The following is a 19,195-nucleotide window of genomic DNA, read 5'->3' as shown; positions in this document are numbered from 1 at the left end:
GGCTCTCACTCAAGCCTTTATTTTTCAGGAGACAATAGAAGCAGCCTTGAACTTTGACTTCTCATCTTACTCCTCCCTTCAACGTTTACATGTTATGTATCAGTATTAATAGTTGCTGTTCTGGCACTTTTAAAACACAGCAGTAACCAAATGTAGCTGTCTTATTTCTCCCAGATTGTTACATAAGATTTTGATGAGCAGTGTGTTTCTCAAGGGCAGCTTTAGTAGAATTACACGGTTTCACACCTGTAATTCTAGGTTATTTTCTAGGTATCTTTCTACTTAATTTGTGACAGAGACTTTTCTTGCTGCTAGAGGCAGAACCCCTTAATAAATAACTAAATGTATTGTCCAATATGATGTGAGAAAAGATGCCAAGGATGGTAGTGGTGGATTTCGAGTCATATTGACCCTCTCTATGGATGTTTTTACCAATAACTAGGCAGTCAGAGTTGGATAAATCATTATCTATTTTAAACCCGGACCAGATATGTTACACGGCTGGTTGCAATCGTAGCTCTTATTCTTTCAGATGGGCTAATTGTGAGAAAATGTTGTTTGACAGTTGGATGATGTCATGGTCTGTCCAGCGAGTGTGGGGCAGTGGAGAGTGAAGACATGTTGCTGCGTCCCATTCATTCTGACCTTTTTTTTTTTTTTTTTTTGCTGCAGTTCCAGGTCAATAAATTTAGGTCAGAGAACAATGTACTCTCTCTGTTAGAGCGTAGCGGGGTGCCAGAGCCCCTCTCATGCTCCCCTCTGACCCTCATCCCAAGCCTTCACATCAAACCGCTCAACACGTTACACTTGGCAGACACACCAAAACCCCCTGTGGACTTTAGTTAGGAGGGCTGTTCAATACCTTTGAATAAAGCAAGATCGGGAGTCACCTTGTGGTTAGATATAACATTACACTTCTTTCTTTCTTTCTTTCTTTCTTTCTTTCTTTCTTTCTTTCTTTCTTTCTTTCTTTCTTTCTTTCTTTTTAAGTATGTATAGACTCTGAGGTCATGTCCTTGTCCTTATTTTTTGGGGCAGGATTTAGTTCAAGGAGGAGATAAAAAAAAATACACACACTGGATATTTTAGGTTGGTTCAAGTATTCCTAATTAAATATTCCATATTTTTTTCAATAAATAAACATATTATTCAGGAGATTCTGTATATTTCCTTATCAGAATTGTATTCCTGAAGTCTAAAGAAGACAGTGTTAATGTAGCCCCTCATGATGGTGTATAAAATGAACAGAAAATACATTTGCACAGCTAATTTCATAAATAACTTATGAAAAATCCAGAGGTGTGTCTTTTGGTATATCTGTGTCGGACAGTTGGGATGATGTCAGATGTTTCTTTTGATTATTTACAATAGCCTACATCTACTGCCAATATCATAAGATAACACTAAATAAATGGGTTTAAATATAAATAGGCTTTAGTTATATTTTTTTATGATAGAGAGCTTGGAAAAATTCAGCTCAAAAAGAGAGAAATTGTGCTATTGTTCACAGTGATTTTATATTATAGTCTGATTAAGTGAATGTACATAAATAGGCTACGAAATAAGTGAATTAACATGGCAATGTATCTACATAACACCACAGAGCCCTTAATAAACACTTTGCAGCATGTGTGTAGCCTAAAACTGATGAGCAAAAATAAATATATACAACCACCTTCCTCTCTGTAGCCTCACTAGATTTCACCACTAACTCAGACAATTAACAATAATATCTGACAATAAATAACTGGAATAACTTCAAGAAACCTGTCAGGTCAAATTACAAAACAAAGCATCACCAAAACAGACAGCGTGGACATGTATGAACAATAAAACCTCCACAGCTGCTGCAGCCACATGTAGTGTGTTGATGTAGACTGCTCACCTGTCTGGACCATAGATTTGTTTCCTCAATCAGGTCAAGGTTCAACTTGATATGACTTTTCCCACTGGCTCCTCATCATTTTCAAACATTTTGAGGTGGACGAGGCCCTGCAGTCAGATCGTGGATTAACAGTCACAAACAGGAAAAAGTCGTCACATCACTGGAGGTAAAAGTGCCACAAAAGTCAAGCTGGCATGTACGTGGTTTTTTGTATGTAGACCTTTTTTAAACCAGTGATTAATATGAATACAATATTTTTTTTGGTGACTCTGCTGAATTGAAATAATGCTAACCTTAACCATAACCTATTATTACATTTTTTGTATGTTTTTTTTATTGTATTATATATATTTTATTTTCACTCCTACTCCATACATCCTTCACAGAGATTGCAATAACTTGTTAGGAAGTGAATACAACCGAGCAGAGAAGGGAGAGTGTGACATCTAGTGGATGAACGTTATCAATGGCACCTTTATTTTTTAGCCCCAGTGTTTTGTGTAATGCGTGTGAGACTCCATTTATGAGATTTGTATTTCATCTACTAACACGTCTATAGATATTGTATTAATATTCTGTGTTGTTATTACTGGGGGGAAAAAGAGGAAGGGCTGTGTTTAAAGTGGAATTTGAGAAGAATTGAAGATGCAAAATATATTCTTAATTAAAAAGTAATGATAACCAAGTTGTTAAAATTGACACATCTGTATATTCTGGCTAATTACATTACATAACATTACATTACAGTCATTTACCAGAAGTCATAAGTGCATAATTCATGGATTTGCTCTGTGTCAGCCCATTATACAAAACAAAGATAAATATCAATATAATGAGACTTTATATGTTAATATGTGATTCAAACAGGCACATTATCGTCAGGTTATCTGTGATGCTTTATGGCTTTATCAGCCTGCTGCTGCAGTTTTATATCCAGCCACCAGAGGCCGCTGCAGCGTGCTGCGTGCTGCGTGATGACGTCACGTTAGTCAAACTCAAAAGCCCATTGAACGCCTCCATTCCTCGCCGGGCGCGGTGGCGTGCGCCTGTAATCCCAGTTGCTGGGAGGCTGAGTCTGGCGGACCGTTTGAGCTCAGGAGCTCTGAGCTGCAGTGGACTATGCCGATCGGGTGTCCGCACTAAGTTCGGTATCGATATGGTGCTCCTAGGGGAGCCCGGGACCACCAGGTCGTCTAAGGAGGGGTGCACCGGCCCAGGTCGGAAACGGAGCAGGTCAAAGCCCCCGTGCCGCTCAGTAGTGGGATCGCGCCTGTGAATAGACACTGTAGTGCAGCCTGAGTAATACAGCGGAACCCAGTCTTTTTCTCTCCTTTTCACACTTCTGCTTCTACACAGACACTCAAACATTATATATTTACATCACACGGCGGCTTTCTCTCTGTTTCTTTATCTTCTCATTCACATGAAAAACCCTCACAGACCAGCTGTTCTGAGTGTTCAACACTGCCTCCACCTGGAGGACACCTGCAACTACATCACCCACACTGTGACGTTTCTTATTATCAATGAAGCTTCCAACTGGATTTAATGGAGGTTTCATTTATCGCTGCCAGTTTATTCTGGCTGTGTCACAGAACCCCTAAAGATAACCCTTATCCTGTTTTTGATTATTATCTGGATAAGGCGTTAATATGGAATATGAAATACCTGGGTATTCATAACCTTGTATACAGGGGTGATATGTAGCAAATTACATTTACTCAAGTACTGCACTTAAGAGTAAATTTGATGTACTTGTAGTTTAATTTCTACACCTCCACTACATCTCAGAGTTAGATTTTGTACTTTTTGCTCCACCACATTTGTCTGGCAGCTATAGTTACATTTACATTACAGTCATTTAGCAGACGCTTTTATCCAAAGCGACTTACAATAAGTGTATTCAACATAGGTATTCAAGAGAACTACTAGTCACCAGAAGTCATAAGTGCATCTCCTTTCTTAAACAAGCATCTAAGAGCATAAACCAGAGCAAAAGTACAGAAACAAACTAATACGAATACAATAAGTGCAACAAACTAATAGAATACAATAAGTGCTAAGCGGAAGGCTCAGGGTGGACTCAATGGACTCATGTTTTAGTGACTGCATTATGTTCCTTATGGATATGTTTTTTTATCATTAATTGCTCTTATGTGTGTGCAGGCTGTGGAAACAAATGTTACTCTAATGGAGAGCAATAAATTATCTGTTGATAGATGTTTAAAAACATGCTGGAAATTGAGTTAAAAATGAGTGTCGTTCTTTTACTCCACACTATAAAACATCTGTGGTTGTTCAACCTTTTACAGCAGTTAAACATGTGAATGACAACATCATTTATGTCTCATGTATCATCATGTGACAGAGGTATTTTTTTGCAACACTTGAATTTCCCCCATGGGGATCAATAAAGGAATATAATAATAATTAATAAAAGAGAAATCCTGTCTCCCAGCTGTGTTTGTCTAGTAACAAACACAGCTGTTCTCTATGAATCTGTACTAATAAATACTTTGTTGCAGGACTTCTACATGTGACGTCAGCAGAGTGCAGTTGCTTTTCAGATAACAATTTTTCCATAAAAGCATAGTGTCCTTTGAAAACCTATTTTGGGATTTCATTTTTTTTCTGTTAACTGAAGGATTAAGTGTTCTATTATGAGTTGACTTATCCTACTTCTTCAAATAAACTATCACAACCAACCTTTGATTGACTGACACATTTTTAATATAGTACTGTATTGTCTAAAGAGGAAGCAAACACATATTTGTCTGTAAGTTTACAGTAAACAACTACTTTCACAGCAAGTTACTATGACTGAGTTATGCCATCATAGTATTGAGATATAGCATTATGTTTACTGAGGAATGGCTCTTTGGAAAAATATATATTTTTATGTTAATATTAACGTTATTTGAGAGTAATACAAAAATAACTCGTCACCATTGTATTAACAGGTTCCAGTAACATTCCCACTAGGATTCCTAAGGTACAGCATAAAGTAACTCATCAAAAGAGACACACATGACTGCAGCAAACATTATTTAATTTATTTGTTTATTACACCGGTTAAAGCTAGTGGTCTTCTGGGTGGTAAAGTTCACTCATCAGTCGGTAGATGTATGACGGTGCGTGTCCTCCAATGTTAGAGATGAACAGTGTGATGAGCTCAGGTGGGACGTAGTCAAACACCGGACAGTGAACGTTCACCTTTGAGAGAATCTCACCTGAAATTCAAAATGTAAACTGTGAGAAAATTAACTTGAGAACTATTATTCTACAAAACATTTATTTTAAAGCCTTAAAAGTGATGTTGAAAAGATGAAGATTTAGTTTACTGGCGAATATTTTGTGAGGAGTTACCTTCAGTGAAAGGAAGCACCTCGTGTGGAGAAACAAACTTGTGGAAGGTGTCTTCTTCATTCGGGAACTAAGGACACAAAAATAGTTTTGTCGTCATTTTGCCGTCAGAAGAAATGATGGATAACTGGCTAAACCAGAGTGTCTTCTTACCTGAGGAGAGAGCTTGAACATGGGAGCACAAACAATCAGTGGCGTTGAGTGATGCTTGGCTGCGAGGGCCAGAGTGTGTGTCCCATTAACGGCCCTCAGACCGCCGTTTGCCAGAACTGTCTGCGTACCGATGATAACCTGAAACGAGATTCCCACAAAGGTTAACTCACATGATCCAACATGACTGTTTAAAAGTCTTCTGTGGTGTTAAATACCTTATTAACACGAGACATGACCGCAAATATGGCAGCGTCTGCGATCACCGTTGTTTCGATGCCGGCTTTTGAGAGACTGGTTGCCATCTCATGTCCCTAATGAGAGGCAAAAAAATAAAATAAAAAATAATAACATCTTTATCCTCAGTAACACCAAATTTTACATCATTTCTTGTATCTTTAGTCTTTGATGGGTTATTCCTACCTGGCAGAAGGGGGCGCACTCTGCCACGATGACATGGAACTTGCGTTTGCGTGCGGCGTCTTTGAGGAAGGCCTCCACGGTGCGAGAGCGGCCAATAGTCATGATGACCTCATTAGAGTGAATGTGCTCCAGGGCCTGCATTGCAATGTTGTCAGTTGTTCCCTCTGAAAAGTGAAGTGGTGGAGGAAGAAACAGCAAAAGTTTTTAACCACACAGAATAAAAAACAGACTTCATTTGGATTAATGAATACCAGCTGGTTGATACATTCCCTGGATGTTAAAGGGAAAATCCGCCTCTTTTTAAGAGAATTTCCAATCAGTGCTGATGGTAAATGTAGTCCTATTAAGAAATAAAGTCTGCAGTGACCGAGAAAGCTGATTTCTAGTGCTGCTGAGCCATGCCAGCTGTGCCTACAAGTACCAGGATGCATAGCGAGAGCGTAGAGTTTGCCAAGTCTGATAATTAAACAAAAAACATCCTAAAAAAATGTCATGAAGGAAATATTCCTTCAAATAGGTAGATACGGTGGAAAATAGGCAATGTTTCCCTTTAAAAAAAACAACAAAAAACATACCCAGCTCAGTCAGCAGCTCATTGATGGCCTCGATGACATTTGCCTTTAGCGCCGCGAAATGCTGTATGAAGTTCTCCTCGCTGAGTCCTCCAGAGGTCAGCAGCTTGTGGAGGGATTCCTGCTGGTCCGTCTCTTCACTGCTGCCTCGAGATCTACAAGAAAACAACGGAGCAAATAAGCTCATAGAAAGAGGAGGTGTGCAAAGCTCAGCCATTTTTTTTGAAGACAAACTACATTCGCTTTCATTGACATTACAGAGAGGGGAACCGTAGATATAGTCAGCAAACAACACTAGTACTACTACAGCAAATACATATATCCAGAATGACATTAAAGGGAAAGACAACCAGGTCACGAAAGACACATAGACAGCACCACATTTGGGTCTGAAATTTTCTCATAAACTTTCCAATATTAAACGAATAAAGACAATATTCACTTGGCTTTAAATTGAGTTTGTTTAAAGATAAAAACTGTTTTCCCTACTATTAGTACTAAATTACATAATCTTTTCCAGGAAATTATTAGGTTATTGGAGCTGTAACATTAACCAAATTACTTTCACATTATCTGAAGAAACAATGTTTGCCTTTATTTGCGTTTTTCAATTTATCTTATGAAAATTCAAACAATCAGGTTACCAATGTTTAACACCTGTTCGAAAGATAATTCAATTCAAAAATGTCTGGTCAAAAATAATGGCCGGTGCTTTGTTAAGCTATGACAGCTATTGCACACAGGACTTTCAATATACCTGCCTCCTATTTGCAATTAATCCAGACCAGCATCCGTAAAACTCATGGCTCATGTGAGTGTGTATAATATATGACCTTAATCTATAACCTTTCCAATGCAGTGGCTGGTTTGAACTGGTGAGATTCTGTTAAGTCTTCACCTGGCATATTCCTCTCTGATGATCTTCAACACCCGTCTGATCATGTTACCAACCGTGGTCTCTGAGGGCTGGGCGGCCGTCATCCTCTTCCCCTCTTTACGGATTATTTCCATCAGATCGCCTGAAACAGAGAACATTCGAGTGGAAATGAGAAATCTGTGACTCAATCCACTGTTTACTCCTTTTACTGTTTAATAACATATCCAGCCTGCAGAGCACATCCAAATTGATGTACCACTAAATTGTCTTTATCATTCATACGTTACATGAACGGAGAGTGTAACACACTTTCTCTACAGTTTACTTATTGCTTTTAGTTGTAATAAAAAAAAAACATGTTATCGTACCCTGTATTCTCACTCAAATGCATTAAAGTCACCTTTATTTATTCTGCATGCATATATAACTTTTCCTCTGCACATATATTTTATTCTACTATGTATGCATATCTTACATACTCTATAGATTTATTGTACAGTGTAAACTTATTAATTCAATTCAGTTTATTTTGTATAGCCCAGAATCACAAATTTGCCTCAGAGGGCTTTAGAATCTGTACACATGCGACATCCTCTGTCCCGGGACCCTCACATCCTCTGTCCTACCCTCACATCCTCTGTCCTACCCTCACATCCTCTGTCCTTAGACCCTCACATCCTCTGTCCTACCCTCACATCCTCTGTCCTTAGACCCTCACATCGGCACAGGAAAAACTCCCCTAAAAAAAACCTTTAACAGGGAGAAAAAAGGAAGAAACCTCTGGTAGAGTGAGAGAGGAGGGATCCTTCTCCCAGGATGGACAGAATGCAATAGATGTCATGTGTAAAGAATGAACAGCATAACAGAGATACAACACATTCAATGTATATGACATAAATTATTCATACAGTACCAGTCAAAAGTTTGGACACCTTCTCATTCAACTACTTTAAAGAATCTAAAATATAAAACATATTCTGGTTTGTCGAGCATTTGTTTGTTTACCACATAATTCCATATGTGTTCCTTCATAGTTTGGATGTCTTCAATATTAATCTACAATGTAGAAAAAAATAAAAAGTAAAGAAAGCTCAAAAACCATTGAATGAGAAGGTGTGTCCAAACGTTTGACTGGTACTGTATAATAAGAGTAGTAAGCAGAGTAACAGCAATTATTAAGGAATTATAAAAAAATGAAGACTACTTATAATAACAGCAATTATTATAGTAGAATTATAAATATGAAATAGGGAATAGTAATAGTAATGTGAATGCAACAGTATATTGGACACAACATGACCTATCAGATAAATACAACTCTATCTGTTTGTGTCTCAGTTTAGCGAACAGTCTCCCATAGAAAACAAAAGGAAATCTACTTATTATTATTATTATTATTGATGATGACTCCTCTGTAATTGAAACTGTGCAGGTTCTGCTGTCAGATCACAATCTATTAGAACTAATTTTCCCACAGATGACAAAACTGTATATTTTAATTAAAGGTAATGGGGGAAAAACAAACACTTCCAGCCCCCCCATGTGGATATACTGTACATTTTTATTCCTGTTCTATCTTTATTTTGTTGTATAGTATGTGTATTTATTGTCTGTGTAGTTGTATAGTATGTGTATTTATTGTCTGTGTAGTTGTATAGTATGTGTATTTATTGTCTGTGTCTGTGTAGTTGAGCTGCTGCAACACTTGAATTTCCCCCATGGGGATCAATAAAGGAATATAATAATAATAATATCTGTGAAACAAAAAACAAAAAAATTGTCAATGTAAAATATAATCACCACACTTTTGACAGCTGTTGCAGCAGTCACTACAGGGTTTGATATAAGTCCTGCCTGTTCAGCTACAGTACTTCCATCCTTTACACCTGCATGAGCTGCACCATCAACAGAAGCAGCAGCCTGACGTACCGGCGTTGCTCCACCGAGCCTGGGCTGTTATTCTGCGGAGCAGGGCTGTCGTCTCTCGGGCCGTCTCCGCCGACCCCCGCAGCGGCCCCGTCCCGCTGCCTCCTCGCTTCAGGTCGGACAGAAACGACTCAATTCTCTCCGTGAGGTCCGTTTCTTTGTCTGGGCCCGGCATGGTTGTTAATAGAAGCGATAAGTTATAAGTGTGAAGACTAGACAGCTCCACAGGTCGACCATGCAACCAGGAAGTGGTTCAGGACTACATCCGGGTGAGTGTGACTGAGCTCTCATCTGATTGGTTGACCGCTGCAAGAGCTATTGCATCAATTCTGCACTTTGTAGAATATATATAAATAGACAGTACCAGTCAAAAGTTTGGACACACCTTCTCATTCAACTGCTTTGAAGAATCTAAAATATAAAACATATTCTGGTTTGTTGAGCATTTGTTTGTTTACCACATAATTCCATATGTGTTCCTTCATAGTCAAAAGTTTGACACACCTAATTCAACTACTTTGAAGAATGTAAAATATAAAACATATTCTGGTTTGTTGAGCATTTGTTTGTTTACATAATTCCATATGTGTTCCTTTTAGTTTGGATGTCTTCAATATTAATCTACAATGTAGCACATAAAAAAAAAAAAAAAAAAAAAACATTGAATGAGAAGGTGTGTCCAAACTTTTGACTGGTACTGTACACTTGACACTTTAATAATATACTTGTTTTAATGTACTCTTATTTGTTTGTTTGTTTGCCATATTTTATTGTACATTTTCACATTTCCTAATTTTAATTATGTGTTATACTATTGCATTGTGTCTACTGTTACGCACATATCACGTTGCCAAATTCCTTGTTTGCGAAACATACAGTACCAGTCAAAAGTTTGGACACACCTTCTCATTCAACTACTTTGAAGAATGTAAAATATAAAACATATTCTGGTTTGTTGAGCATTTGTTTGTTTACCACATAATTCCATATGTGTTCCTTCATAGTTTGGATGTCTTCAATATTAATCTACAATGTAGAAAAAAATAAATAAAAATAAAACCCATTGAATGAGAAGGTGTGTCCAAACTTTTGACTGGTACTGTAATTAGATGCACGGAAAGGAAATAACCTTTATCTTTCACTTTTGTAATAACCTTAGATGCTTTAATTAGTTTTCTCAGATGCGTCACGATTCTAATGACAAACTATGGTCTTTTAGTGTTTTAGTACTCTCCAACACAGGGAAACAAAACGTACAATCAACTAAATCTTTATTTTTTTTAAGTCTTTTTATCTGTCAATTTGGTCCGTACTGAAATATTTGATGGATTGCCATTGTAGTTTGTGCAGATATTAATGGAAGCCAGGAGATTACAGACATTTTGGGTTTTGGCTGAAATTTCACAACAGTTATTGGGTGTTTTATCATGTTCTTCTTAGTCAGAATTTAATATTTCTTCCAGCACTTTGATCAAAATTCCTCTTTGCCCAACACTTTGTTTATGACTCTTGTGAGATGGCAGGCCTGTGTTGGATTTTTGCTTTCTTCGTGGATGACCCATTTTTGTTTTGGCATCATCATATGGAGGCTCCTACTCTGAGATTATAAATCGAGCTCATCATAGGATTTACCAGTTAATGTAATAGTCTCATGCAGTGCAGTTGTAACAGGCACGCTGATCTGGGTCTCTTTGGCCATCAAACTATGATTTTTCTCCATCAAAATCATTTAATGGTTCGTAAAATCCCAAAGATTTGTTAGTGAATTGAAAATGTAAGTGGACAGTTAACCCCCAAAGTCATGGTTTGATTGTAATTTATAATATAATTTTAATTTCATTCTGTTTGATGTCAATTCAAACCAGATTTATTTTTAGTTTAGAGGGTATGATTTAAATTTTGTTTCATATTTATTCTCATTATCATCTACCCAAGATCTTCCTGTTTTGGTACATTTTGTAAAAAGAAAAAAAAAATGAAGTCTTAAATAAAGAGGTACAAATGAAACACCAAACATAGTTTAACTTTTGTACTACCTTGTCATTTGCAAATGCCTTCATCGTTTCAAGTGTTTATGTAAAAATAAATGTAATTTCTTGTAACTATCCTCTGATCGGAAATATCTTGATCCAGCTTGTCCAAAACCTGCCTTAAATCTCAACTGATGAGAAATCATACTTAGCATTGGTAATTTAACATATATACCCATATTCTTTGTTTTTTCCCCTCTAGTAACAATTGTGAGCAACAAGCCACATGGATTCTATAAATTACATGAAACAAGAACCTCTTTGATGCATCAAAGTAATAAAGCTCACTCACCCTCTGGTCCGTGGAGCTTTGATGACAGATGAAGGACACAATGAGCCTCTGTGCTGGTGCACCGTGAAATGCTTTTAGTTGTTTGTTTTGGAAGGATGTGCTCAATTTTCTCTTGCTATAGAGTTTGACCGCACTTATCAGAGGTTGTTTTGGATAATGATTTAGATAAAAGCGTTTTCCAAATACAAGTAAGGTCTGATTCATTGATCGAAAATTACACGTGAACATTGTACATATATATATATATATATATGTACGTCATACAACAAAATCATACAACACTCATTTTTCCTCTTCAAGTTATGTTGCAAACAGTAAGTTGGATGCATTGGCACCCTTTCTTGTTTCGCCTTAACAAAAAGGAAATAAATGCCACCTTTCCACATATATATATATATATATATATATATATATATATATATATATATATATATATATATATGTGTAGAAAGTAAATTTATAGTCTGAAAAATAACATTTTGATTGCTCACTATTGTGACCAGCAGAACAACAAATGCTTTGTCATTTAATTGTATTAAACTTTTGGAAATATTCTGAATATTTGTTATTTTACACTTGTATTTCCTCTTGTAGCAATCTGATTCTAGCGCACTCAACCCTGTGATATAATAGGCTACTTTGTGGGACGGTAAAATTATATTTAATGTCAAAACCACCCTTCAGACCCCATATATATATATAAATATAATATATATAAAAATATATATATATATATATATATAATATATAATATATAATAAATATAATATAATATATATATATAATATATATATTTTAGTATCACATTTTGGAAATACATGCTAGTCTACACTACAACTAATGTAAATCCATCCAATATTTTATTGAATAAAAGCCCAACACAAATTTACAAAATTTATCAGTCAACATAAAAATCATTGATTGCGCACAATGCGCATGCTCATTGTTAAAAATGTACCCATGACAGATGCCTCAATTAATCCCGGTCAAAAACAATCTGAATATTTGCAACCACCCACATTCTCACGTAACCCAAACCTCTTAAGTATTTCTAAAGAAAAGAAGCACGCTGGATGGATCGGCACTGTAATTGATTGGGAAGTGATATTTTGAAAACTGCTAAAGGATAATCAAATTTACTTGTGTGTGAATAAAAAGGGGTGCATGACTGAAAGGACAGCTCAGACAGTGTTTGGATTCCCAACATTACATTTCCTGTCAAAACCTCAAGAAAGACAAACTTGCAAGTATATATATGAATTGTATCATACAGGTCAGGTTGGTTAAATAACTAATAGTCATATACAAACAATATATAATGATGCAAACTCCTTCCTAAGGACCAGGTTCTTGGGTTCTGGCTACTTTTGATTTGTGACAAAGTGTTCAGGTGTTTCAAAAACAACTAGAACGTGCAAGAGCTCATAGAAGTGACCTAATTTATATAACAACTCACAACCCCCCAAAATAAACCTGTAGAAGCAACTAAGTAGCATTTACAATATGAAAAACAAACTAAAGACACGGTTAAATTTAGCTACCAAACATGTATGCAAATTAGGTGACATAACACATAAGTTCAGTGGTTGCTAAGTTTCTCCAAGTAACAGCAAACCACTTTTTTTCCCAAATAGCCTTCACTTGATAAAAGGGCACCAAGGAACTAGTTTGCTTGGCATGGCAAAGAATGTATACATTAACAGAAGGGCAAAAGACATTCTCTCATGGCACATCCATTCAAACTGAGCTCAAAAATCAAACATCACTGTTCAACTGGTTGAAGGAACAAGTTCTTATTCAGTAAGCTGCAACATTCAAAACAGTGCAGACAGAAAAGTGAAGTTCCATGAAGTGGACATATCTCACTAATGCAGTGACATACACCTCCCATGTCTCACAGTGCATTTCTCCCTACAGCGCTTTCAATGTTTCAAACCACTAAATAAGCAGGTGATCATTTTTTTTTTTTCTTTCAGAGGACAAACTTGGTACGCTTTCTCTTTTTAGCTGTGAAAACTAGAAATTGAGCCCCTGAACCCCACTTGCTGTTGTTTGCTGAAGCTAGTCCAAGGAGGGTGGATTTTGGGATGTGTTGGCTGACCGGCAGGCCGCTTCCCCCGGAGGGATAGGAGCTAACTACCCGCTCTACTCGATCAGCTTCTTTGCCTTGAAGAAGCGCCGCAAGTAGAAGACCTGCCATGTAGCCAGCCCAATGAGACAGCACATGGAGAATATGCTGAAGTACAGCACACGGGTGTTGGTCGACTCTGGAGAAAGTTGAAAGAAAAAGAGAGAAAGTTTATTACAGGTCAAGAAATCATACTTTATGTTTATACAAAGACCTAACCAACAAATCAGACAATTTCTCCTTCACTCCCTTAAACAATTAAATACGACACATGCTTAATAAGATGGGGAGACACTGTGCATTTGAATTAATCTTATATGTTGCATATGTTCAAATCGGCCTTCTGCATGATCAGAAACTGTGAGTTCTCTGCACACACTGAATGTGAACAGTGGTGTGGTATTTATCCATTAAAAAAAAATTCCAATGAAGTTTACTCATTATGACAAACATGTGCTTAACTATACTGAGGTTAAGAAAGAAAGTCAGCGTTACTTTGTGCATTTATGATGAACATTAATTAAAAATGTGGAGCTGCAGATGCCTAGAAGATGGAGACATTATAGTCTGTAACACAAGCTCAAGACCAGCTCCTTAGATAATCGCCATGTAGGGAAATGGATAGTGGAACTACTCAAACTGCAAAACAGTCGACTATAACTTCTGACATGCCAGAAATCCGTCTGATTGTCCGAAAGTTGATTATATAGGCAAATAATCATGCGTTGTAACTTTAAGTGCACGTCAAACAACCAACCAGGGTTTAAATCGGCCTAAATCCGATACAGTGTCTGCCCAGTTTAAGAAAACAAAACATGGACATGACGTTTTTAATGGTCTGAGTGACTAATTGACCCTATGCTAAATCCCGCCCCTTAAACGCAGACTGGCTAATTCCAGGCTTTACAGGAACAGTGTTGTGCCTTAATTTCATGGTCTTCTGTCTCCCTTGCCAAATGGTGAGTTTATTTTTACCCTGTGATCCGTCGTCTTTAGCTTCCATCTTTATCGTTTTAACCTGTTTTCTCTCCTGGTTGTCCATCCTGTATGTATTCCTCAAAAGCATAATGTGGACCCTTCTGTCTGCCTATCAGAGATCTTTTCAGATTGACGGAGTATCACAGGGAGGCAGGGCTATGCAAAGGGTCAACCGCATTGTTTTCTTACCATTGGTGTCTCGCATCTCCTCCTCTCTCTTCTTCATGTAAGCAAAATCATTGACGATGGACTCTGACAGGTCCTCCAGTCGCCTCAGTTCGACTTCGAGGGGCTTCAGCTTCTCCACTTTGGCAATCTGGAGAGACAAGAGAGAAGCAACTTAATCCACTGAATAGTGACGCATGAGAAGCCGATGGAGAGAAAGATAGAACTACTCTTGAAGCAGTGCTATTATATATTTTGTCCAGCAGGTGTCACTCTTAGGCTTTGTTATCAGTGTAATTATTTGTATAGCCCAATATCACAAATTTGTCTCGGGAAGGTACACACCTGGTGTGTTTGACCAAACTGTTGTCTACCATTTACTCCTGCTCATTTTGGCAGGTGAAAAAACTGCCCTTTGAACTCTGGTGGGAAGAGAACAGCTGCACCGCCTGAGAAGTGTTGGAAAAACTGCACCAACAGGAATATGTGATATGAATGTGTGACGTGTACACGTTTAACTGCTAAAGTAAAGTATTTTACAAGATTTTTGGAAGATACAATGCAGTTTGTTGTTATTTTATTAATGATGGAAGTCCAGTCTCAGTCTCAAATGATAATGCTCACCACAACTATTGCTTTTTTAGCACAATTTGCTTTTGGCTTCAAGACTTAGCTTTTCCTCTGTGTACTGTTGATGATACAGGACAGGTCACTAAACCAGCCCGTTGAATAGGTTACCTGTCCGTCCATGTGACTTATGTTTACAACTTTTGACACTTTCTGTGTAAACCCTAAATGGTCAACAACTTCACAGCAACAACGCATCATTCTCCCTTTTGTCTGGAACAAATGAACCAAGCTAGAGCCTTTAATTGTGCAGCAGTCCTAGACGTGGCCAACGTATGCCAACTACACATTCCAAAACATTGTGTAAGAGACGGGGTCTCTTTCAGCAATACATCATGGACTAAACAGCTTAAATTCTTTCCTAAAAAGTAATGCACTCATCTACGTAGGTGAATACAATTTCAGCTGCACCCTCTGTCCTTAAGACAGGCAAGCCCACTGGAGCTCTCCCTGAACATCCACCTACACGCACTCAGTAGGACAGAACGTGATGTTTGTGCAACATGAGTGGGGGCGACTATCAGCTCACAGGGCTTTATCACTTCATCATTATGATGTGTTGCCTGAGGCAGTCACAGTGCCACGTGTGACCCATTCTCATAAGAACCACCAATTCATGGAGGTGATAATGCACAACAATGTGTCCCTATTTAGATAAATGTTGAATGATGTCGAGCAAAAGGAACTCCTCCACTGATTTCCCTATTTTATGCACTGGGACACAGTGACGTTATTATGTTTTGGCAATGCCACAAATACAGCATCCACATTGCTGCCTACAGAACTAGAGAGGAGCAATATATAGCAGTAAAAAATGATCATCGATGTTAAGATATAGTTGAGTAATGTCTACCTGAGCAGAGAGTTTAGTCGTTCTACATCTGTGCTTGTTTTTGTACGAGCTTCTCTTTGATTAAGTTGAGAATGCCCGGCCTGCTGCCACGGTGCACTGCTCTCACAGGCAGTATAAGGAGATAACACCGAACCGACGGATAACGCTTAGCACCCACCCTCAGGTTCCCCTGGTAAACACTGTTTCTCTGTCAGCACGATTGCTGTAGTTTATACTGTTAGCGCTGTTAGCACCGTTAGCTACAAGCCCCCTGTTCAGGCACCGCCATGTTGAGAGCCACTGAGAGGTAATGAAAATGTGTACCGGAGCAGTTTTATTCTGCAGTTACTTGATTTATTATTCTCATTAACTCATTGCTTATTTTGATATTGCATAAAAGGTACGACTTGCACATTTAACCAAGTGGGTCAATCTGCAATTTTTTTTATTTAGGGCAATTGGGTGCCCTCTAACAGTTTCATAAGGTTTAGATTGTTGCAAATGATTAAAGTGGAAATGCTTACTATTTTTAAATTGGAATAGTGAAGACATCCTGTACTGCAAGATCAACGTCTCACATTCACCGACTTCGTATCCAAACCGCAAGTCATTATCTGCAGTATCTGCATCCTTTTAACAAAAGCAAGTAAATTGCAGGGACTCCAACACTTACCTCTTCATAGTTTTTAGCCTCCACACCATGCTTCATGTCCAGATTGACCAGCTGGTCAGGAACTCTTCCAGTCCCTGATTAAAAAGAGCGGAGAGTTTAGAATCATAGGCAATTATCTGACATACAAAATTATAAAATTGTGTTCACCCACTATGCTATGCAAACTTGGCCTAGTTCTTGAAAAACCTTAATTTTGAATAAACTAAGAATCCAACCAAGAAGCTTTTTACTGTTATGTTGTTGTTGTTTTTGTAATAATCTTGATCACTTTCCAATCATTCCTTCAACATATTTTACTTATCCTTTTTTGAACTACTGTGCATATGCAAACCATCACACAAAACATATGGTTCAATTACTTTAAATCAAATCTTTAATTTCATAATCATCTAATTTATGACTATAACAGAAATATCATTGAACATTTTATTTCTAACCTAAGTGGAGTAAAAAACATTTCTCACAAACTCAGATGTTTGCAAACAATTGTCCAATTGTCAAACTAATTGGGTGTGCCTGTTGATAACAGTCTTAGCATACTCTTTAAGTATATTTGTCAGTGAAAGAATAATTAGTGCTGTCCTCGACCAAAGACATTCTTAGTCAACTAACAATCATTTGGTCATGGGGGATAACACTTACCCATGGGTGATTTGCTCTCAAAGCACACCTCAAACATGTCATAGTCCTCTGTGGTGAATGCAAACTTCCCTTTAACTGCATCTTCCTTGGAGTAAAGAGTGTGGCTGGACGAATCTGTGATCTGCAAAGTTAAAGAACATAATGAAATACAATATCAACTGTTATTATTGAGTGTGAATTTATTCAGTTTCAATAGTAGTCTGGACATCATTCAAAATGAGAGCATGAGCGATTTAAATAAAGGGAAAATGAATGAATGAGTGTTGCTGCATCAACTGACAGTCAATCAATTGCCATTGATTCCAGCATCTCAAATGTGAAGATTTGCTGCTTTAAATATATGATGTTGTTGGTTGCATAAACCACACAATTTGAGTATTTCAATTTGGGCTCAGGGTATTTGCATTTAACATTCTTTAAATGTCTGTTCCTTTGTAGATTATACTATTCATTTAAAATAATACTCAACAGATGAACCAATATCAGTAAATTAACAGTTACTTGCAGCCCCCAATTGACTGCATAATATAAATATATAAAAGTCTGTAAAACATTAACCAAGGCTGGTAATTACCTCATTAATCAGCAAACCAGTAATGCTGCATTTTTGTGGCAGCTCTTACAATATAGAGACTTCCAGAATATTTTTCTTGATCATCAACAGATGAAACAATACAAGTAAATGAACAGTTACTTGCAGCCCCCAATTGACTGCATAAAACATTAAACCAAGGCTGGTAATTACCTCATTAATCAGCAAACCAGTAATGCTGCATTTTATATGGCAACTGTTACAATATAGAAACTTCCACAATATTCTTCTTGAGTTTGTACCTTTAATGGGTTAATACAAACTTGAGGATAAATCCCCTTTGTATGATCCCATGGAGTAAAATCTCCAAGTAGCCCCCATTCATTAAAACAACAGTGACGTCACAGGTAGCTAGGCTAGCTGCGGCGGCTAACGTCGGTAGCTCCTGTAAGACTGACGTGTAACAGCAGCAGAGCCGAGCCTGCGACCGTGGGAGGATTACCACACATAACACAACACCAAAAACACACTAGGGGACACAAGCACCGTCCACTGACCTCGGGGGTGCTTTAATTATGCGACATAAATGTGAATTATCAGCAGTAATGTCAGCGCGCATTGGCGTTAGCATGCTAGGCTAGTTAGCAGCTCGAACCAGGAAGACGTGGATTTCGGGGCCTAGATTAGCCGCGATGCTAACAACAGTTATCACACATGTGCGGCCTCATTGCACACAAACGTGAGGCGGTGTTAACACGCACGGTGGGTGGGTTGGTGTGTGTGGTCGGTGTGGTTAAACACAGGTGGTGACGGAGCACCGGGGGGTCTGAGCCTACCTTCAGGTTCGTCTTGGTGTTCGCCTGCTCGGTGATCTCATACTCCCCGGTCACCAGCACGTCTTTGTGGATCTCCTCCCGTAGACACTTCCTGGAGTTCACCGGGAGAAAGAACGAAATGGAAAACACCGATTCAATGAGGACCGGTAGCAGCAGCAGCGCAGCGAGTCGAGCCATGGCTACCCTCAACCAAACCGACCAACCAGCCCGTGCCAGAGAGACAGTTTAACGCCGAGTTACAGCTCGCACAGCCGGCCTGGAGGA

The 19,195-nt window shown here is 38.1% G+C and overlaps 2 protein-coding genes across 2 annotated transcripts; both read right to left on the bottom strand.

Moving 5' to 3' along the window:
- Window positions 1-4,912: 4,912 nt before the first annotated feature.
- On the bottom strand, window positions 4,913-9,450 carry eif2b2 (eukaryotic translation initiation factor 2B, subunit 2 beta). The gene is made up of 8 exons (XM_054618784.1): window positions 9,200-9,450; window positions 7,292-7,412; window positions 6,397-6,548; window positions 5,822-5,985; window positions 5,617-5,712; window positions 5,402-5,539; window positions 5,252-5,318; window positions 4,913-5,115 (listed from the first exon to the last, which is right to left on the bottom strand). Exons 1-8 carry the CDS (start codon window positions 9,369-9,371, stop codon window positions 4,964-4,966), a joined length of 1,062 nt encoding a protein of 353 aa, XP_054474759.1. The 5' UTR covers window positions 9,372-9,450; the 3' UTR covers window positions 4,913-4,963.
- Window positions 9,451-12,399: 2,949 nt separating this feature from the next.
- Window positions 12,400-19,195, bottom strand: tmed10 (transmembrane p24 trafficking protein 10). The gene is made up of 5 exons (XM_054618590.1): window positions 18,932-19,195; window positions 17,564-17,684; window positions 16,922-16,995; window positions 14,814-14,940; window positions 12,400-13,785 (listed from the first exon to the last, which is right to left on the bottom strand). The coding sequence occupies exons 1-5, from the start codon at window positions 19,106-19,108 to the stop codon at window positions 13,664-13,666; spliced, it is 621 nt and encodes a 206-aa protein (XP_054474565.1). The 5' UTR covers window positions 19,109-19,195; the 3' UTR covers window positions 12,400-13,663.

The sequence above is a fragment of the Anoplopoma fimbria genome, chromosome 18 (assembly GCF_027596085.1).
Source record: "Anoplopoma fimbria isolate UVic2021 breed Golden Eagle Sablefish chromosome 18, Afim_UVic_2022, whole genome shotgun sequence".
In the NCBI taxonomy this organism is placed as follows: domain Eukaryota; kingdom Metazoa; phylum Chordata; class Actinopteri; order Perciformes; family Anoplopomatidae; genus Anoplopoma; species Anoplopoma fimbria.
The sequence above is the reverse complement of the archived record's forward strand: the minus strand, read 5'-3'. Positions and strand labels throughout refer to the sequence as shown.